Raw genomic sequence first — 19,818 nt, 5'->3', positions numbered from 1 at the left:
CTAATATCCAACAAATTAGACTTCAAATGAATATATAAATTAATAAAACAGCTAAAAGAGACAAAGAAGAACACTATGTATTATTAAAAGGAACAATTCAGCAAGGAGACATAACAATCATAAATATTTACACACCAAATAAATATTTTTAAATAATTTTAAATATATTTGGAGCCAGAGTGCTCCAAAATTCATAAAGCAAACACTGAAAAGAGAAATAGACACATCTACCATAATAGTTGGAGACATCAATTCCCCACTCATCAATGGACAGAAGAACATCTAGACAGAGGATCAATAAAGAAACAAGGAATTTAACTAATAAAGTATTCTCTAAATAATGAAAAAAAAAGAAACGAATTTGAATAATACAATAAACCAACTAGACTTAACAGACATTTATAGAACATTACAACCCAAACAGCAGGATACCATTTTCTCAAGTGCTCATGGATCATTCTCTGTACGGAGTACTGCTGACTTTCATAACTTCAGAGCTCTAACTCTGAGTAGGGAGTGAGATCTTCTTGGTTTGTACATAGTAGTGTGATGCCCTGATATATATCCCAGAGTAATCTGGGCAAAGAATAAAAAAATATTTACAAATTCCCCTTAGGGGAATGGGTAAAGATGTAGGAATATTAAACTTCCCCACATAGGTAATTCCTGATATTCACACAGGCAATGTGGACTACCTGTTTAATAGGCTGAGACTTCGATCTTAGGGCTTGCCCTAATGAAACTTATTCCTGCAAAGGAGAAGCTAAGCCTACTTATGATTATGCCTAAGAGTCACCCCCCGAGAACCTCTCTGTGGCTCTGATGTGGCCCATCTCTCTAATCCAACTCCACACTAAATTCACTGCCCTCCCCACTACATGGGACAGGAATCCCAGGGATGAGCCTGGACCTGGCACTGTAGGACTGAAAAAGACTTCTTCACCAAAAGGGGGAGGAGAAATGAAGCAAAATAAAGTTTCAGTGGCTGAGAGATTTCAAACAGAGTCAAAAAGTCATTCTGGAGCTTATTCTTATGTAAAATACAGATATACCTGTGTAGTTTCTAGTGTATTAAAATAGTTAAAAGGAAATACCTGAAACTGTTGAACTGTAATTCAGTACCCTTGATTCTTGTATAACTATACACCTTTTGAGGTTTGTTAGTGGGGTTGGAAAACCTTGTAGTTAATACTCCATTTTGACCAGAGTATTAACAGATAAGTTTAAAAAAATAAAGACAAAATATAAATAAATAATAAGGGGTAGGGTGCATGGGTAACTCAGTGGTAGAATGCTTGCCTTCCATGAGGGAGACCCGGTTAGATTCCCAGATCATGAACTCAATAAACAAAAATAATAATAGGGGTGGATGAGAGGTATGGGATATTTTGGATGTTCTTTTTTTTTTTTTGGAGTAATGAAAATGTTCAAAAATTGTGATAGGTGAATTCTTGATATTCTCACAAGCAGTGCAGACAACCAAAGCTATAGGCTGGGGTTTGTTCATATAAAACCTAACCACACAAAGGATGAGTCAAGCCTACTTAAAATTAGGCCTAAGAGTCACCCCCCAAGAGAACCTCTCTTGTTGCTCAGATGTGGCCTCTTTCTCTCCAGCCAACACAACAAGCAATCTCACTGCCCTCCCCCTGTTTACGTGGGACATGACTCTCAGGGGTATGGACCTTCCTGGCAACGTGGGACAGAAATCCTAGAATGACCTGAGACTCAGCATCAAGGAATTGAGAAAATCTTCTAGACCAAAAGGGGGAAAAGCAAAATGAGACAAAATAAAGTATCAATGGCTGAGAGATTCCAAACAGAGTCGAAAGGTTACCCTGGAGGTTATTCTTACGCATTAAGTAGGTATCACCTTGTTATCCAAGACGTAATGGAGAGGCTAGAAGGAACTACCTGAAAATGCAGAGCTGTGTTCCAGTAACCATGTTTCTTGATGATGACTGTATAATGATACAGTTTTCATAATGTCACTGTGTGATTGTGAAAACCTTGTGTCTGATGCTTCTTTTAACTACCGTATCAATACAAATAAATAATAAGGGCAACAAACGTTAAAATAAATTTAGATTGAAATTCTAGTGATCAGTGAAAGGGAGGGGTAAGGTGTATGGTATGTATGAATTTTTTTCTGCTGTCTTTTTATTTCTTTTTCTAAATTGACACAACTGTTCTAAGAAATGATCATGATGATGAATATGCAACCATGTGATAATATTGTGAATTACTAATTATATAAGTAGAACGTAATGATCAAAAGTTAAGCATGTTTTTTGTTTGTTATATTTTTGCAATTGTTTGTTGTTATTTTTTTAATTTAAAAATTAATTTAAAAAATTGATTGTGATGATGAATGCATAACTATACAATGACACTGAACCACTGATTGTATACTTTGGATAACTATATGGTATATGAATATATCTCAATAAAATTGCATTAATAAACTCAATTGTATTTCTATATGCTAGCAACAAATGATTGGAGGTTGATTTTTTTGAAAATAAAAAAAAATTTACATTATGGTAAAAACACAAAACATACAGGTATAAATTTAACAAGATAGGTACAAGACCTATACAATGGGAACTATAAAACAACAACATTGTTGAGAGAAATTAAAGGATACCTAAACAATTAAATCAAAAGATCTTATTTTTTTCTGTATGCTGTATGGTGAAGGTTACATTTCATTTTTCCCACGTCAGTATCCCATTATTGCAGCACCATTTGTTGAATTTTTTTGTTTGGTTGTTTTTTTTTTCATTCATTTCTTTGCTTGTTTGTTCGTTTGGGAAGTGCATGGTCAGGGAATCGAACCCAGGTCTTCCGCATGGCAGGCAAGAATTCTACTACTATCCTACCCTTGCAACCCCTAGCAAGCTTTTTTGTAGAAATTGATAAGGTGGTTCTAAAATGTTTGTGGAAATGCAAAGGACCTAGAAAAACCAAAACAATTTTGAAAAATTAGAAGAAAGTTGGGGGATTTGGACTTACTGTTTTTAAGAATTATTATAAAGTTATAATAGTCAAAACAGTGTCATATGGCATAAGAAATACAAATCAATAGAAAAGAGTTTCCAAGACTCAAAGGTAATGTTATAAGGGGAGACAAGTATTTAAAAAAAAAAAATAGGGCTGTAAAACGTGGGTAACCTTATGGGGGTGGGCAGGGAGAGAAGTGAAACTTGACCTTCCCTCACAACATACATAGAAATTAACTCAAAATGGATCATAGGCCCAAACACAAAAGATAAAATGATTAAAGTATAGGAGGTCATGAGAGAAAATCTTTCCAACCTGGGAATAGGAAAATATTTCTTAGAAGCTGTAGTTGTTTGCTAAAGCTGCCAGAATGCAGTATACCAGGAATGGAATGGCTTTTAAAAAAGGAATTTATTAAGTTGCAAGTTTACAGTTCTAAGGCTGTAAAAATGTCCAAACTATGGCATTTAGGGACAGACACCTTGACTCAAGAAAGGCTAATGGGTCTAGAACACATTTGTCTTCTGGGAAGGGCACATGGCTGGTGTTTGCTGGGGTCTTTGGCTTTTCATTTCAAACAGCTTCCCAGGGGGGCATTTTCCTTCTGCATTTCCAAATTTCTGTGGCTGTGTGGGCTCTAATGCTTTTTCCAAAATGGTAGCCTCTTAAAGGACTCCAGTAAACAACTCCACCTTGAATGGGTAGAGTCACATATCCATGGAAACCACCTAATGAAAAGGTCCCACCCACAACTGGGTGTGTCATATCTCTGTGGAAACAACTTAACCAAAAGAGCCCACCCAGCAAATTGAATCAGGGTTAAAGAACACAGTTTTTCTGGGGTACTCAACAGTTTGAAACCAGCACAAGAACCAAAAAGTAAAACCATAAAAAAACTGATAAACTAGAATTCATCAAAATAAAATTCCACTACCTTTCAAAATATATCATTAAAAAACCAAAAGGCAAGACACAGACTGGGGAAAACTATTTGCAAATCACAAGTGTGATCAAAGACTTACATGGAGAATAAATAAAGAAATCTCAATTCTCAATTATGAGAAAACAAACAACCCAATAAAAAGTGAACAAAGGATTTAGGCAGATACTTTACCAAAGAAAATATGCAAATGAAAAGATGCTTAAATCTGTAGTTATCAGAGTAATACAATGTGGTACTGCTATGCATCCACTCAAACATCCAGTATTAAAAAAACTGACAATACCACATGTTACCAGGGAAGGGGAACAAGGATGTGATCTCATACCCTGCTTGTGGGAAGGTAAGTGTACAGCCCCTTTGGAAAAGAGTTTGGTGATATTAATTACCACATGTGCTGGTTTGAAAGGATGTATGGCCCCTAGAAAAGCCGTGTTTTAATCTAAATCCCATTTCATAATGGCAGAATAATCCCTATTCAATATTGTATGTTTGAAACTGTAATCAGATCATCTCCCTGGAGGTGTGATTTAATCAAGAGTGGTTGTTAAGCTGGATTAAGTGACAACATGTCTCCACCATTTGGGTGGGTCTTGATAAGTTTCTGGAGTCCTATAAAAGAAGAAAGATTTTGGAGAATAAGAGATTCAGAGAGAGCAGAGCAGAACAACACAGCCACGAGAAGCAAGAGTCCACCAGTCAGCAACCTTTGGAGATGAAGAAGGAACATGCCTCCCAGGGAACTTCAGGAAACAGGAAGCCAGGAGAAGAAGCTTGCAGATGATGCCGCTCACCATATGCCTTTCCAGATAAGAAAGGAACTCTGACCGTGTTCACCATGTGCCTTTCCAGGTGAGAGAGAAACTCTGACTGTATTCACCATGTGCCCTTCCACTTGAGAAAGAAATCCAGAACTTCATCGGCCTTCTTGAATCAAGGTATCTTCCCTTAGATACCTTTGATTGGACATTTCTATAGACTTGCTTTAATTGGAACATTTTCTCGGCCTTAGAATTGCAAATTAGCAACTTATTAAATTTCCCCTTATAAAAGCCATTCCGTTTCTGGTATATAGCATTCTGGCAGCTAACAAACTAGAACACCACACTACTCAGAAATTTCATTCTTCAGCATTTACAAAATGAAGACATTTGTCTACACAAAGATGTGTACACTAATGTTAAATAGCAACTTATTCATATAAGCTGGCACAATCAACTGTCTATCAACAAATGTGAATTTTAAAATTGTGATATATTCACACAATGGAATACTACTCAACAACAAAAAGAAACCACTAACATAAAACAACATGGGTGAATCTCAAAACATACTGAGAAGAAACCAAACTCAAAAGAGCTCAAATTTCAGATTCCATTTACTAAGACAAACAAATCTAATCTGTAGTGACAAAATAAATATTAGTAGTTGTCTGTCAACAGGAAGGGGGTGGGATTGGGGAGGTAGAAAGAACTGACTTGAAATGCCAACGATAAAACCTGTTGAAGTTTTATTTCTATTTCTTGTTTGCTGAGGAAGTTATACTTTTGTGAACACTCAATTAAAATATATCGTTACTGTATGTAAAGTATCTCAATAAAGTTGATTTTTTAAAAAAGAACTTAGTAAACAATTAACCTCTGCTACCAAACCCCACACTATCAATGGATTAACCTGAAATGCCCAAACTTTCTCAGTTTATGTCACTCTTAGCATCTCCTAAATTTTTTCATGGAACTCTGGCCCAAAACAAATTGTGGACATTTCTGTTTATGTGGTTTGGGTGAAACAACTTTATATCCTAACAATTTACTACCCATTACAAAAAACTAATACACAAATTGAAAGGAAAAAAAATATTTTTACTCCAATTCTTCAAGAAAAATATTTTTACCCCACTATTAGTGGGATGTATGCACATCCTGGGCTTTGCAAAGTTCTCAAACCCTGGAATCAAACTGCACACCATAACTCTCATTTGGGGGTCAAATTGATTTTTACAGAGTACTTGCTTTTCAACACACCAACTGATAAAAATTTAGCTATGTAAAGATATAACATCATCAAAGAAATACAGCATAAACTAAAGTTGAAACCTGAGCTAATTATTATATAAACATATATTGCCACTGTTTACTTTAAAAATTAAAATAACTTAAGCATCCCTATGATTTCCCTGAAGTGATTCTCTGATGACCTTGGCAAACAGACTGGTAACCCAAGATAATTCACCTCACTCATCACCCACCTTCAAGTCAAGCTCATCTAACACAGATTAAGCAGTGAAGAGTTAAGTAAAGTACCTTGTATCCCAGGCCCAACTGATAAATAGCAAAAATCTGAGCTGCATTAAGAGCTTCACTAAAAAGGTAAACTGCAGTCATCTGACCACAGAACACTCTATTAACATCTGCTGTTTCTGAGGAGCCCAGGAAGCATTTGTCAAATGTCTGTGAAAGAAGACAGATTATATTAGAGATAAAACAAAAAATTCTCTCCTTTAGAAATAATAAAAATGTAAACTGATATATTCTGTACATTCTAATCTATAATATGACTAAATTAATATGTAATTCACTTAGCATTTCACTTTACTTATATCCATCCGGAGTACAGACCAAGAAAGAACACATCATAGAAAAGGAGATACAATTTTTCGAAAGCAAACAAAATTTGATGACTAACTGGATCTAGGAAAAGATGTTAAACAAAACATTATGTAATCTGATGGTCATACTCAGGTAACCAAAAATCCAGACAGAAGTACAGGCTTCGGACTAACAAGGAAAATAATGAATTAGGTTCAGGATATACTGAATAGGCCTCTTCTGTGAGCTAATGTGAAAAGAGTTAAAAATCAGAGAAGCAATTGTCAATTGGGTTCTGTAAATTTTGTAAGATGTTAAAGTTGGAAAGACAGATTTTTGCAGACATCAAGATACAGATGATGGGGCAGGCCACGGTGGCTCAGCAGGCAAGAACGCTTGCCTGGAATGCCAGAGGACCCGGGTTCGATTCCCAGTGCCTGCCATGTATTAAAAAAAAAAAAAAAAGATACAGATGATGGGTAAAAGCATGGGATCAGAGGCAATCTGTCAAAAGGAATGTAAACATCAAGGAAAAAAGCAGGCCTTTTTTCCCTCTAACAAAAAATCCTCTTAAAAATGTTCAGGTTGCAAATGACACATTTTTTTTAAAACCATGTGTAAAACAAAGAGAAAAAATATATTATCTATGCCTCTTTAAAAACTTTAAAAGTAACGTTTCATACCATAAGACTATTAAAATGAATGTTGAAAGTATATGTTTTTTTGACATGAGACAATATAGAGAAGTTATTAGCATTAGGGGTCTGAAGCCAAACCACCTGGGTCAAATCCCCACTTTACATACTGCTGACCCTGGCAAGTTATTTAATCTCTCTGTGCTTCAGTCTCTGTATCTGTTAAATGGAGATTATAATGGTACTTACAAAGACACAGGGAGTTTTAGAAAATACAATAATTGACCAAAATGTCTGAAATACAAGAAGCAGTCAATAAAGATCATGAAGAAAAAAATCAGGATGCAAAGCCATAAACATATTTGATTCTCTTTTAAATTTAAAAAGTGAGAGCTAAATTTATTGAGTACTTATTCTATATAAGCCATTCTTAGGAGAGGATCTCATTTAATTATCATAAGAATCTTTTGAAGTAGTTGAGAAACTAAAACTTACTAGGTTAAGTAAGGTCATGCAGCCATTAATTAACAGAGTAATGATTCAAACCTTGGTTTGTCTGATGAAAGAATCTGAGCTCTGAAGGTTAACATAACTCAAAAAGTAAACACATGTAGCAAAGGCTGTGAAAGGAGGAATTAATGGTGAATGTGTGGTGTGGTCTGCGTTTTTCAAGTTTTCCTTAAAAAGAATGTATTGCTTTGCAGTTTGGGAAAAAAAGTGAAACCATGTTTATTTCATTCTAACCTATGGGATTTCTTTTTGAATCCTAACACAATTAGAACATAATTTTTATCTACAGTAGCTATGCATTTTATACAAAAGTTTTAAGTAGGCATCATCCAATGCATTCATAAAACTCGCAAGTTTATTTTGATGAATAATGCAAGAACCCAAATGTTTTCAAGATCCTGCCCATTAGCTATAAATCCATATCTTTATCCTATCCAGTATAATTTTAAAATTGGGACTGTAAAATATCTTATGTAACCCATTAACACAGTTTTATTAGTGAATAAAAATGCTAAACAAACTATGATTACAAAAGCCACCATTGTGGTATTTCAAAATTTATATTCAAGTCAAAGTTCTTGTTTTCACAATAATGTTTTTACTGTAACATTTTCAAATTACTTACGTCACTGGTGTTGACAAACCATGTTATCTCTCCATAGGAGGCCAGCTCACCATTCACATAGCATCGAAGCTCACTGTTCTTCCATCGGTTATAAATATGAACTATAGTTACCATATACCACTAAGGAAAAATAATTTTAAAAAATAGGTAATGTTCAAAATAAATAAACCATATTGATAATAACAAGTAAAAACTAAAGGATAAATTGCAATTAAACAAAAATAAAAATAATCTTTATTAAATTCAATATTCTATCTCTGAAACAGTATTTATTCCATAGACTCTCAAAAGATGCATACTTAACCTCTAAACTATTTTTCCAACTTTTTATGAGAATTTTAAATGTACAAAAATGTTGACGGTCTACTACAAATAACCTCTTTCTTGCCCACATATATTTCCACAATTGCTAATATTTTGCTGTTTACTTATATACATACATTTGTCTATATCTAAATCTTAAGGTATAAAAGAACATATTAAATTTGCACTGCTAAAATAACTATCATTTATATTCTTGCTCTGAACTTTCCTTAAAGTCTATAAATAACTACACAGTCTTATTATCCAGAATAAAGAATTCAACAACTGCCCACCCTCAATTTCTGAAACAGTATAAACATAGGTATGATTTACCATATCTTACGCAAGTAACATTAAATCAAATAATTTTTAAGGCTAGCATAACTTGTTAACTTAACTATGAGTCAGTAAATTCACATACCTTCTGGGGCTTGAAATCAAATTTCACACAGTGTTGAAAGCCTTTTCCTTTGGACTTTATTGACGTTATAATCAAGCAGCCTCCAACGAAGTGAGCAGAATAACCAAGACCTTTGCTAGTTCTGAAACTATGAAGAATGAGTTTTCATATTACCTATAAATATTTTTATCATTTTCAAAGTAAAGCAATAACACTGGACAGGTACAGAAATACTTACCAATACAAATATGGTTTATCTTTATCCACATTGATATTATTTACAGGATCCATTCTAAACCAAGTATGAAATGTAAAGCCATTCTGGTATGGCCATTTGGCTATAGGAGGTAATGCAATAGCCTAAATACAAGAAATTTTGAGTTATTGACTCACATGAAAAACGTTATTAAAATAATGAAAATAAGTCTTTACAATGCTATATATATTTCTGCTACATCATATGCTTCTATGTCATGATTGAACTATCTGGAACACTTAATAACTGCCAAATTTTCCTAAATATAAAAACTAATGATGCTAATTTAATTAAAAGAAATATTCGGTGCAACCTGCTGGACATACTGGAATTGCCTGCTTCATTTCTTAGACTTAACCTATCCATACCAAAGAGAGGTAGTGATATGAAAGTGGACATTTGTTACTGAAATGTAAAATTCTCAGAGTAAAGAAAGATGGACAAGAACGGAAAGAAAAAGGTAGGGAAAAAACCTTGGTATATGCTTCATGTTTTAACCATAAAGGTCAAACTGAAAAGATTTAGTTCATAATATCTATTTCTGAATAGCATTCGGAAGTCACTATACAAACAGCTCTACTGTTTGTTTTAAAATTTATACTCAAAAAATCAAAGTACATAATGGAAGGGACCCAGAATAGCCCAAATAATCTTGTCATAGAAGAAAAGTTAGAGGACTTGTACAAACAATTCAAAACTTATTACAAAGATACATTAATCAAGGTATTGTGGTACTGCCATAAGAACAGACACAGAGATCAATGGAATAAATTTGAGAAACCAAAATTAAACACTTACTGTTATGGTAAATTGATTTTCAACATGAGTGCCAAGAAAATTAGATGGGAAAAGAATTGTTTTTGATAAATAGTGTTGGGAAAACTGGATATTCACAGGCAAAAGAATGAAACTGACCCATTCCTTAACATGCACAAAAATTAACTCCAAATGAATCACAGACTTAAATATAAGAGCCAAAACTATAAAACCTAATAAGAAAACAAAGGAGTAAATCTTAGGGACCTCGGATTAGGGAAGGCCCTCTTAGACACAACACCAAAAGCATAAGCAACAAAAGAAAAAATAAACTGGACTTCAACAAAATTCAAAACCTTTGTGTTTCAAATGATACCATCAAGAATGTGAAAACATAAGAACAGAATGAGAAAAAATATTTGCAAATAATATATCTAAAAAAGAGACTTGTATGTAGAATCTATAAAGAACTCATACAACTCGATAATAAAATGACAAAATACACAACTAAAAAACAGGCAAAGATAGAACAGACATTTCACCAAGATATTAAAAAAAAGGCCAAAAAGCAAAAGGAAAAGATGCTTAACATTATTAATCACTAGAGAAATGCAAATCAAAACCACAATGAAATCCCACTGCACACACATTAGCATGACCACAATCAAAAAGTCAGAAGTGGAAGATGTAGAGAAACAGGAAGCTTCATAAAATGCTAATGGGATTTTCAAACAATGCAGGCACTTGGGAAAACAGATTTGACAGTTTCTCAACATGTTAAGCATGGACAATGGCAGAGTTAGACACTTTACGGTTCAATCCCCCACAAGAGCTTTGAACAACCAATAAAAACTGGCAGACGCTTCTTTCTCAGGTATCAGAAAACAATTAAAGGACTATAGTAACAGAGCAAGTGCTGAATCAAGAACAAGGCTTCTTAAAAGCAGTAGGATTTTGTGTCACCTTGACTGGTCACTGCTGTATGAAGCCAGCATGAGTTCCCAGTGCAGATTCCTAGTCCCAGTTAGAGAAGGAGCAGAGTGGCCTGTATTTGCTGGGAGCATGTATCTCTGGCCCTATCTGTCTGGTCGTCACCTGAGGGAATCATCGTCCCAGGGTTTGCTCTGTGTGTAGAAGGCAACTCACAAAACTCTTCAACAGAGCACTGTGAGAGAGCAGTAAAGTCATAACTGCCTGGGACAAGGGACTGCTTGCTGTAGCATATACAGTGCAGTGCCTAACATTATGAAGAAACTCCTTCCTAAGGTAGAAGGGACATTTGTAAACAAGTAAATGGCAATTCCTGAGGACCAAACACATGTCCCAGACAAGACCCATGCCCAGAAAAGATCAGGGAGGTCTCCATGCTTTGGCCTGGAGATATTCTCATGCAACCATTTTATATCTCAGCCCTGAAGGAGAACACTTGCGCAGGTCACTCTACAGAGACTGGGAAAGATATTTTCTTTCTTTCCTTCTTCTTTTTTGTTGGCTCCAGATATTCAAGAAAAATTCAAACAAAGCACTAGCTGGATACAAGCTTAAGGAACAGGTGTCAGAGTATAAATTTTAAAAACACATTAAAATATCAAAATGACCAGTTTTCAACAAAACTTAACAAAACATGCAAAGAAACAGAAGGCAATTGTCCAGGCATTAGAAACCATCAGCTAGGAGAACCAGACCTGGGACACACCAGGCAACGACTTTCAAAAAATGAACCTAACCACGCTCAAAGAACTAAAGGAAAACATGGAAAAAGAACTAAAGGAAATCAGGAAAATGCTAGATGAAAACAAAGAGAATATCAATAGAGACATGAAAATTATGAAAAAGAGCTAAAGATCACAAGAACAGAAATTGAAAATTCCCTAGTGGGGTTCAACAACACATTGGAGCTAGAAAAAAGAAGAAAGAATCAGTGAACTTGAAGATAAGATAACTGGCATCATTCAGTGTAAGGACAGAAAGAAGAAAGAATGCATACCAATTTACAGTGTGGGAGTTCCAGAAGAAGAAAAAGAAAGGGGGACAGAGAGAATATTCAAAGAAATAAAGGCTGAAAACTTTCCAAACTTAACAAAAGACATGAATATATACATCCAAGGCACTCAAAGACCTCCAAACAGGATAAACTCAAACAGACCTACACCACACCATATTATAATCAAACTGCTTAATGCCAGAGATAAAGCAGAAATTCTGAAAGCTGTAAGAAAGATAAAATCTGTCACATGCAAGAAAGCCTCAATAAGATTAAGTAATGATTTCTCATCAGAAACCAGGGAGGCAAGAAAGCAGTGGGATGAACTATCTAAAGTGCTAACAGCAAAAAAATGCCAAACAACAATTCTGTATCTGGCAAAATGGGCTTTCCAAAATGAGGGAGAGATAAGACATTCCCAGGATAAACAAATCTAAAGGACTCTGCCATCACTAGTCTGGCCCTATAAGAAATGCTAAAGAGAATTCTGCAGGTTGAAAGGAAAACACAATAAATCAAAGTCACTTAAAGCAATAAAGATTTCCTATGAGGAAAATGACATGGGTAAATGAAAATGCCAATACTATTGTATTTTTAGTTTGTAGCCCCACTCTTCCAACAGGATCTAAAAGGCAAATTCACAAAGCATAATGGTAAATCAGTGTTTTTTTACTCATAATGTATAAATATGTAATTTGTAACAAGAACTACATAAAAATGGGGGGATTAAGTGGCACTGGAATATAGTTTGTATATACTATTGGAGCTAATTTGGTATCAAAGCAAACAAGATTGTTATAGATTTAAGATGTTAAATTAAAGCCTCATAGTAACCACAAAGGAAGTATCAGAGAATAGGCAAATTTATAGAGACAGAAAGTAAAGCACAGGTCATGGGGGTGGGGAGTGGGGGAACAGGCCTACTTATAGAATGGGGAGTTAACACAAAACTGGTGTAGGGTTTCTGTTTAGGATTAAATGAAAGTTATGGTAATGGATGATGGTGAGGGTACTGCAACATTGTGAATATGATTAATCCAACTGAATGGTATGCTTGGGAGGGGTGGGAATGGGATGATTCATGCTGTTCATCTTTCCAGAATTAAAAAAAAAATAGAAAGAGAAATTAAAGAGATAATGACAACTGAATGCAATACATAATACATGATACTAGAAGAAGTCTAAGAATGGAGGAGAAAAGGCTCAAAAGGACATAAGAAAGCATTATTGGGACATAAGAAAAAACTGGAATAAAGACTATAAACTTTATATAGATTTAAATTTCTTGAACGTAATAAGTGCACTTAAGGTGACTACATGAGTGAAGATTCTTGTGCATAGAAATGTTCATAGGAAATATCCATCTAAGAAGTATGTGTGCAACTAGCTCTCAAATGTTCAGGAGAGAAAAGGAAGGGAGGGAGGGAAGAAGGGAGGAAGGAGGGAGAAATAAAAGGTGAGCAAAGGTGGCAAAATGTTAAAAATTGGTGGATGTGGGTATCTGGGGGGGTGAGGTTTGAAGTTTGTATTATCTTTACAATTATCCCGTATATTGAAAACTATTTCAAAATAAATAGTTTTTTAAAAATCACCGATCAGAACAATAAATGTAATATATGATCCTGGACTGAATCAAATAACAGAAGAGAAAAGCACAAAAGGACATTGTTGAAAAAATGGGATAAAGACTGAAAGCTTTATATCAATGTTAAATTTCTTGAACATGATAACCATACTTAAGCATGCTTACATATTAAAGATTATTTACATTAATATTCCCATTCTTAGAAAATGTACATGGAAGTAGTGTATTATATGTAGTGTATTATATGTTTATAAAATTGACAGATAAATAGATGACATAGATAGAGAATGACATGGTAAATGCGGCAAAATGCTTAAATTGGAGGATTTTGGTATCTTCTGGGTGGGAAGGGAAATACTTGAATTCTCTGTATAGGATTTGTATTATTGTTGCAACTGTCCTGGAAGTTTGGAATTATTTCAAAATAAAACTTTTTTAAAAAACATATACACAAATATTAATAGCAGCATTATCAAAAAAATAGAAACAACCTAAATGTCTATCAACTGATAAACAGATAAACAAAGTGCAGGAAATCAACACAATGGAATATTATTCAGGCGCAAAAAGTAATGAAGTTCTGATACATGCTACAACATGGATAAGCCTTGAAAACGTTACGCTAAATGAAAGAAGTCAGCATTAAAAAAAAAAAAGAACACATAATTCCATTTATATAAAATGTCTCGGAGCAGACAAATCTATAGAGATGGGAAGTAGTTTAATGGCTGCCTAGGGCTGGGAGGCTGTGGGAACATGCAGAAAGTATATGGTTTCTTTTGGAGGTGAAGAAAACATTCTAAATTAGATAGTGGTGATGATTGCATAACTGAATATTAAATTGGACATTTCCTTTTAAAAACTATTTTTGCTTTTTTTTAAGTTTTCTTTATTTTTATGTTAAAGGAAAATTATATGCTCAATGCCAAGATAGCAAATTTATTCTGAAAAGCTTCAACTCTAAAATGCTTCTTATGGAAAAATAGTATTAAAAAAATATCTGCAACAAAATTTTCCAAAGAAATATATGGAACATTCAAATATCATAAATGTCCTTTTAAAACATACTGTTATCTTTCTACATATATTGAACGAGTAATAGGTACTAATAAGTAAACAAGATCTTATGAGACCCAAAGTAAAAATAAAAAATGAATGAAAAATAAGTTCAAACACAGAACAGGTTGAAATATCTATCAAAGAAAATTTGCTTGAAAGAGGCAGACCAATATAATAATGAGGGTTACAATGTTCCCTAAATAACATACAGTGTGTTCCTAAAACATTTGAAACTTACAGATATTCTACCAGAAAAAGCTATTTTATTTATAAACTGGTTAACAGTTTGTAAATCAGAATGGCTGAGAATGATATAAAATTGGGTAACTTATAAGTGAGGAAAATCTGCCTAGCATTTTTCAAAGGGTTACCCTCATTCTATAAAACAGGTACAAAAGCGGTACACAAGGATAGGGAAAGATAATGCTAGAAAAAGATGTAGAGAAAGACAGAAAGTAAGGTATAAAACTACACAAACAGCTATTTAAAAGTCTGCAGAGATAAATTCATAGAACAACTTGACTTAGGTTCTTGTTTCATTGCTTCCACAAGCTATGAGTGGCATTCTTAACCTTTTTTGCATTTGTTTCTTCACTTCAAAAACAGTTAAGAGAAAGTAACATGGACAATTGTCGAAAGGATTAAATCAGCTCATGCAGAGAAACTTCTACGTAACACAGAACCTGTCAGGGATATTTGCAGGACTGTACTTTTACAAAGCAAAGGAAAGGAGAAGAGCAAATGGTTTCCTCACTAAGGTTTACTTACTGCAGCACTCTTTCCTGGAAAATTGAAAAATGCATCAGGACCATATTTCTGAGGCATGTGCTTTAAAACAGACAGCAACTTCCCAGCGTGTGGAGGCTATGAAAATAATCAACAATTTATTCACCACAAAACAAATATGTGTTTTAATAAAGTCATGTTTTAATATACACAAAGACTAATCAAATAATGCTATAAGCTAAAAAGTCTGTAAAATAATTTTTAAAAAGGGTTATTTTCAACTATCTAAAAGAAACAAGTAATGATCTCTATGCTGTTTAATTTCTTTGTAAACCTATAGGACATATTAAGTATCCAATAAATATGAGCCAATATCATTTGATTCTCAAAAGTCTTCTCAACACTGAAACAAGAATGGTCTTCTAAAAATAGAAAACAAAACAAATCACCTACCACCTTCCACCGTAAACACGTTTTAATTTAACAAATACTTAGGTTACAATATACACTGGAAAGGTACTCTAAAACCACTGAAACATTTTAACCTCATAACCACCCTATGAGATAGATGGTACTACTATTTTCCCCATTATATAGAGAAGCAAACTGAGACACAGGAACATATACAAGGTCACACAGGTAGTATGTGGCAGGGTTAAGATCAGAATTCAGTCTAAGTCCATGCTTTGAACCACTGTACTTTCACCTTTATGTTATGCTCTCCCTCTTCAGATTCCCATTGCCATTAAAATGTTGACCAACACCGTTATACTATCTACCTCTTTAGCCTCATCTTGCATCTTACCCTCCCATGTTTCTTTCTGCACTCCATCCACAATGCCCTCTTCTCAGTCCTCTCATAACAGGGCCTGACCACAAGCTATTCCCTCTTCTTGAAATTTTCTCACTAGACCTACTCCACCCTCCTCAACCAAGTAAATCTACCCATACTTAAGAGCCCATCTGTATTAGTTAGATTCAGTTGTCAACTTGGCCAGGTGAGCATACCTAGTCTTGTTGCTGCGGACATAAGCCATCGGTACATGAACCTCATCTGTTGCCAATTACATCTGCAGTCAGCTAGGAGGCATGTCTGCTGCAATGAGTGATGTTTGACTTAATTGGCTGGTGCTTAAATGGGAGATTGCAATGTAGCACTGCTAAGCAGCTCAGCATTCCTCATCTCAGCACTAGCAGCTCAGCCCAGGCCTTTGGAGATGCAAAAAGAAGTCACCCCGAGGCAAGTTGCTGGAACCCAGGGGGGCAAGTTTTTGGAACCCAGGGGCCTGGAGAGAAGACCAGCAGAGACCATCTTGTGCCTTCCACGTAAGAAAGAACCTCAGTGGAAAGTTAGCTGCCTTTCCTCTGAAGAACCAACAAAAATAAATCCCCTTTTATTAAAAGCCAACCCATCTCTGGGGTGTTGCATTCTGGCAGCTAGCAAACTAAAACACCATCTTAATGATCACTTACTTAGGGAAGATGTCTTCCCCTTCCCTGACTTCTCAGACCAGTTCATACTTCTTCATTACACAATATACGTACTATATAGTACATATAAAATGTAGTTACATTTATTTAATGCCTCTTTGGCCCACAAGTCTCCTCCAATACATGAAACAACCAACAGTTAAAATGAAAAAGTTTATTTACATTTACAAAAAAAAAAGGGGGACAGTGAGAGATGCATTATCATTCTAATCAGTTTACAAGCAAATAAGATAAAGTGTAGAACCACTCTCTTTGTTAAAAAGTAAAACATTCAAAACTTATCCGCCTTCATTCTATTTTAGAAGCTGCTCTAAGTTGCCACTGACTGTCAAAAAGAATTCAGCAAACTTTTAATTAAATATTAAGTGGAAAGTAAAACTGAAAAGCTTCATTTTTAAGTGATGAAGAAATTAAGCACACTGTTCAATTATTAAAGTGTAATAACAAGGAATTTCAATCATACTGATTTTTTTAAAAATCATTCCTCAAAATTTCCTTTTCTATTAACAAACCAGCAAAAGAACATATTAAGATAAGTATTTTCCTCTATAGACACCGCTGGTGGGAGTACATACTGCAAAGGCCTTTCAGAAAACAATTTAGGGGCATATTTCAAGTCTTTAAAAATGTTCATACCCACTGGTACAGTATTTCCACATGTGAAAATCTATATTAAAGTAATAATCAAAAAAGCAGATACAGAATTTAGACACAGAGATACCACCCTGCTGTGATAGTAAAAGATAAAAATAAACTGAATATTTATCTTTAAATACAGCTAAACAAATGTAATGTCTGAGCAAGGACTCTTTCTCTTGTTTTAATAATTTGTTATTTTTTCCCTTTATCCCCTAAACCTATTTTCATTTCCCTCTCTTTCCTCACAGGCAACTATATTAACATGTTTAATATTTTTGTATGTGTTCCTTCTAAAATGTGCTTTGCGTGCTTGTACTTATAATTTAAATAAATGGTGTTGGATTAAATACATCACTCTGTTTCTTATTATTTTTCTGCATCTCTTCATGTTAGTCCATGCATTAATTCTAAATGCTGTATAAGCTACTCTGTGCATCCACCCACTTTCCTATTGGTGCACACCCATATTGCCAATTCACTGCCATCAAAACTAATGTTTCAGTGAATGTATTTCTTTATGAAGCTATCGAAGAATTTCTTGGAATATGCATCCAGAAACAGAATTGCCAAATCACTGAATATGGGTGTAATTTATTTGACTATATAGTGCTAGATTCCTCTTGAGGTTTTCTCCATTAGTGTTCATCCCTACCAATAGCACACAAGACACAAGGTTTAAAACAGATAGTACTGTACTAAAACAGTATCTCCCCAACTATACTTGACATTATCCAACTTTATCTTTGATACTAAAAGATATAAAGTGATATTTTGGCATTGCTTTAATCTGAATGCTAGTATTAATGGTTTTGTATTTATTTGGTTCTCCAATTCTACCTTTTAAATAAATATCTGTTCATGTCTTTTGGTACTTTCTTCTATGTCAATTTCTATATTCACCAATATAATAAAAAAGTATTAATTATATATTTAGAAAAAGTACATTATTTGACTATAAAACAAAACCAAAATCAATCCAGTATATTCCTCTTCTGAACATGACATATTAACAGGACATGGACTTAACAATTCAACATAAACTAGAAAACTGGACAAGATGTATGAAGTAAAAATTGTTTTCAAATATGGAACAAGAAGTAATAAAGAACTCTGATCATTAAGAAAAGGGAAACAAACAAATGAGCTATATGACTATCATGGTTTCCTAATGAGAGGCAAATTCCATACCACTGCACAGAAAGAGGAAAAGTAAACATAACTTGGAGGTCTCACTGAGCTGAAGAGACAGAGATTGAAATACGGGGAGTCTGAAGTGGCTATGAAGGGCAGAATATTGCAGAGGAAGGAGGTATATAGAGAAGAAGTCCAGAAACCTGTATTTAATCTTTGACTCAATACCAAACTGTGCATGGCTACGATAAAACTTGACAAGGTAGAGCCAAGATATCGAGAGTTATAAGCCAAAGAATTCCCAGAGCTAACATAAGGCCAGGAATTGTTTTAAGTCCCTACTAGGCACTGTGGAGAGACCACAATCCTGTGTTACCTCTTGCTCCATAGTTGAGACTTAGGGTCATTTAGTAGAGACCCTAGAAGGGCCAGGCCTGATTAGTAAAGCTAAATTAGTCCTCTAGTAACAGCTACACTAGACTCCACCAAAAAAAAAAGTCCCAGGAAAGGACAAAGTCATAAAAAGTATCTGCCTGTTGAAACAAAATCTAACAACTTTTTTCTTTCTTTCTTTATTTTTTTTTGAGTGGGTGTGCATGGCCTAGGACTCTAACCCAAGTCTCATGCATGAAAGGCTGGTATTCTAACCACTGAACTACCCGTGCACCCTAAGGCTAACATTCTTAAAAGGAAAATGACAAAACACCGCACTCGACAATTAACAATTCACTATGTCTGCCATCACTATATCTAAAATCACTAGCCATAAGAAGCAGGAAAATGTGATCCATACGTAGGAACAAAATCAGTGAGTAAAAATAGAACTAGAAAATGACAGATTATAGAACAAATAAACAGGAACATTAAAATGACTATTATAAACATGACATATTCTCAAGGATTTAAAGTAAAATGTAAACAAAGAAATAAAAAACATGAGAAGAACCAAACAGAAATTAGAGAGTATGCTGGTATGAAAGGATTTATATACCATAGAAAAGCCATGTTTTAATCCTAATCCATTCCTAGTCCATTTTATGGAAACAGCCGTTTCATTTAATCCCTACTCAGTACTGTAGGTTGGAAACTTGATTAGAATATCTCCACAGAGATGGGACTCACCCAATTGTGGGTATTAACATTTGACTAGAGGGGAATGTCATAAACTATGTGGAGTGCACAATGAG

The 19,818-nt window shown here is 34.5% G+C and overlaps 1 protein-coding gene across 2 annotated transcripts in view; it reads right to left on the bottom strand.

The window, feature by feature from the left end:
• Nucleotides 1-19,818, bottom strand: part of LRBA (LPS responsive beige-like anchor protein) — a 1,037,640-nt gene that overhangs the window by 867,990 nt on the left and 149,832 nt on the right. Inside the window, exons 6-10 of one of the 2 annotated variants that reach the window (XM_077139839.1) lie at nucleotides 15,413-15,508; nucleotides 9,243-9,364; nucleotides 9,026-9,152; nucleotides 8,302-8,421; nucleotides 6,247-6,393 (exon numbers count right to left, since the gene is read on the bottom strand). In XM_077139839.1, the coding sequence (XP_076995954.1) occupies nucleotides 6,247-6,393; nucleotides 8,302-8,421; nucleotides 9,026-9,152; nucleotides 9,243-9,364; nucleotides 15,413-15,508 (612 nt within the window). The remainder of the gene's footprint in view (nucleotides 1-6,246; nucleotides 6,394-8,301; nucleotides 8,422-9,025; nucleotides 9,153-9,242; nucleotides 9,365-15,412; nucleotides 15,509-19,818) is intronic. The other variant, XM_077139840.1, reaches the window with a different exon arrangement.

Source organism: Tamandua tetradactyla, chromosome 22 (assembly GCF_023851605.1).
Source record: "Tamandua tetradactyla isolate mTamTet1 chromosome 22, mTamTet1.pri, whole genome shotgun sequence".
NCBI lineage: Eukaryota > Metazoa > Chordata > Mammalia > Pilosa > Myrmecophagidae > Tamandua > Tamandua tetradactyla.
Note: the sequence above shows the minus strand (reverse complement) of the source record. Positions and strands in the feature narration are given on the sequence as shown.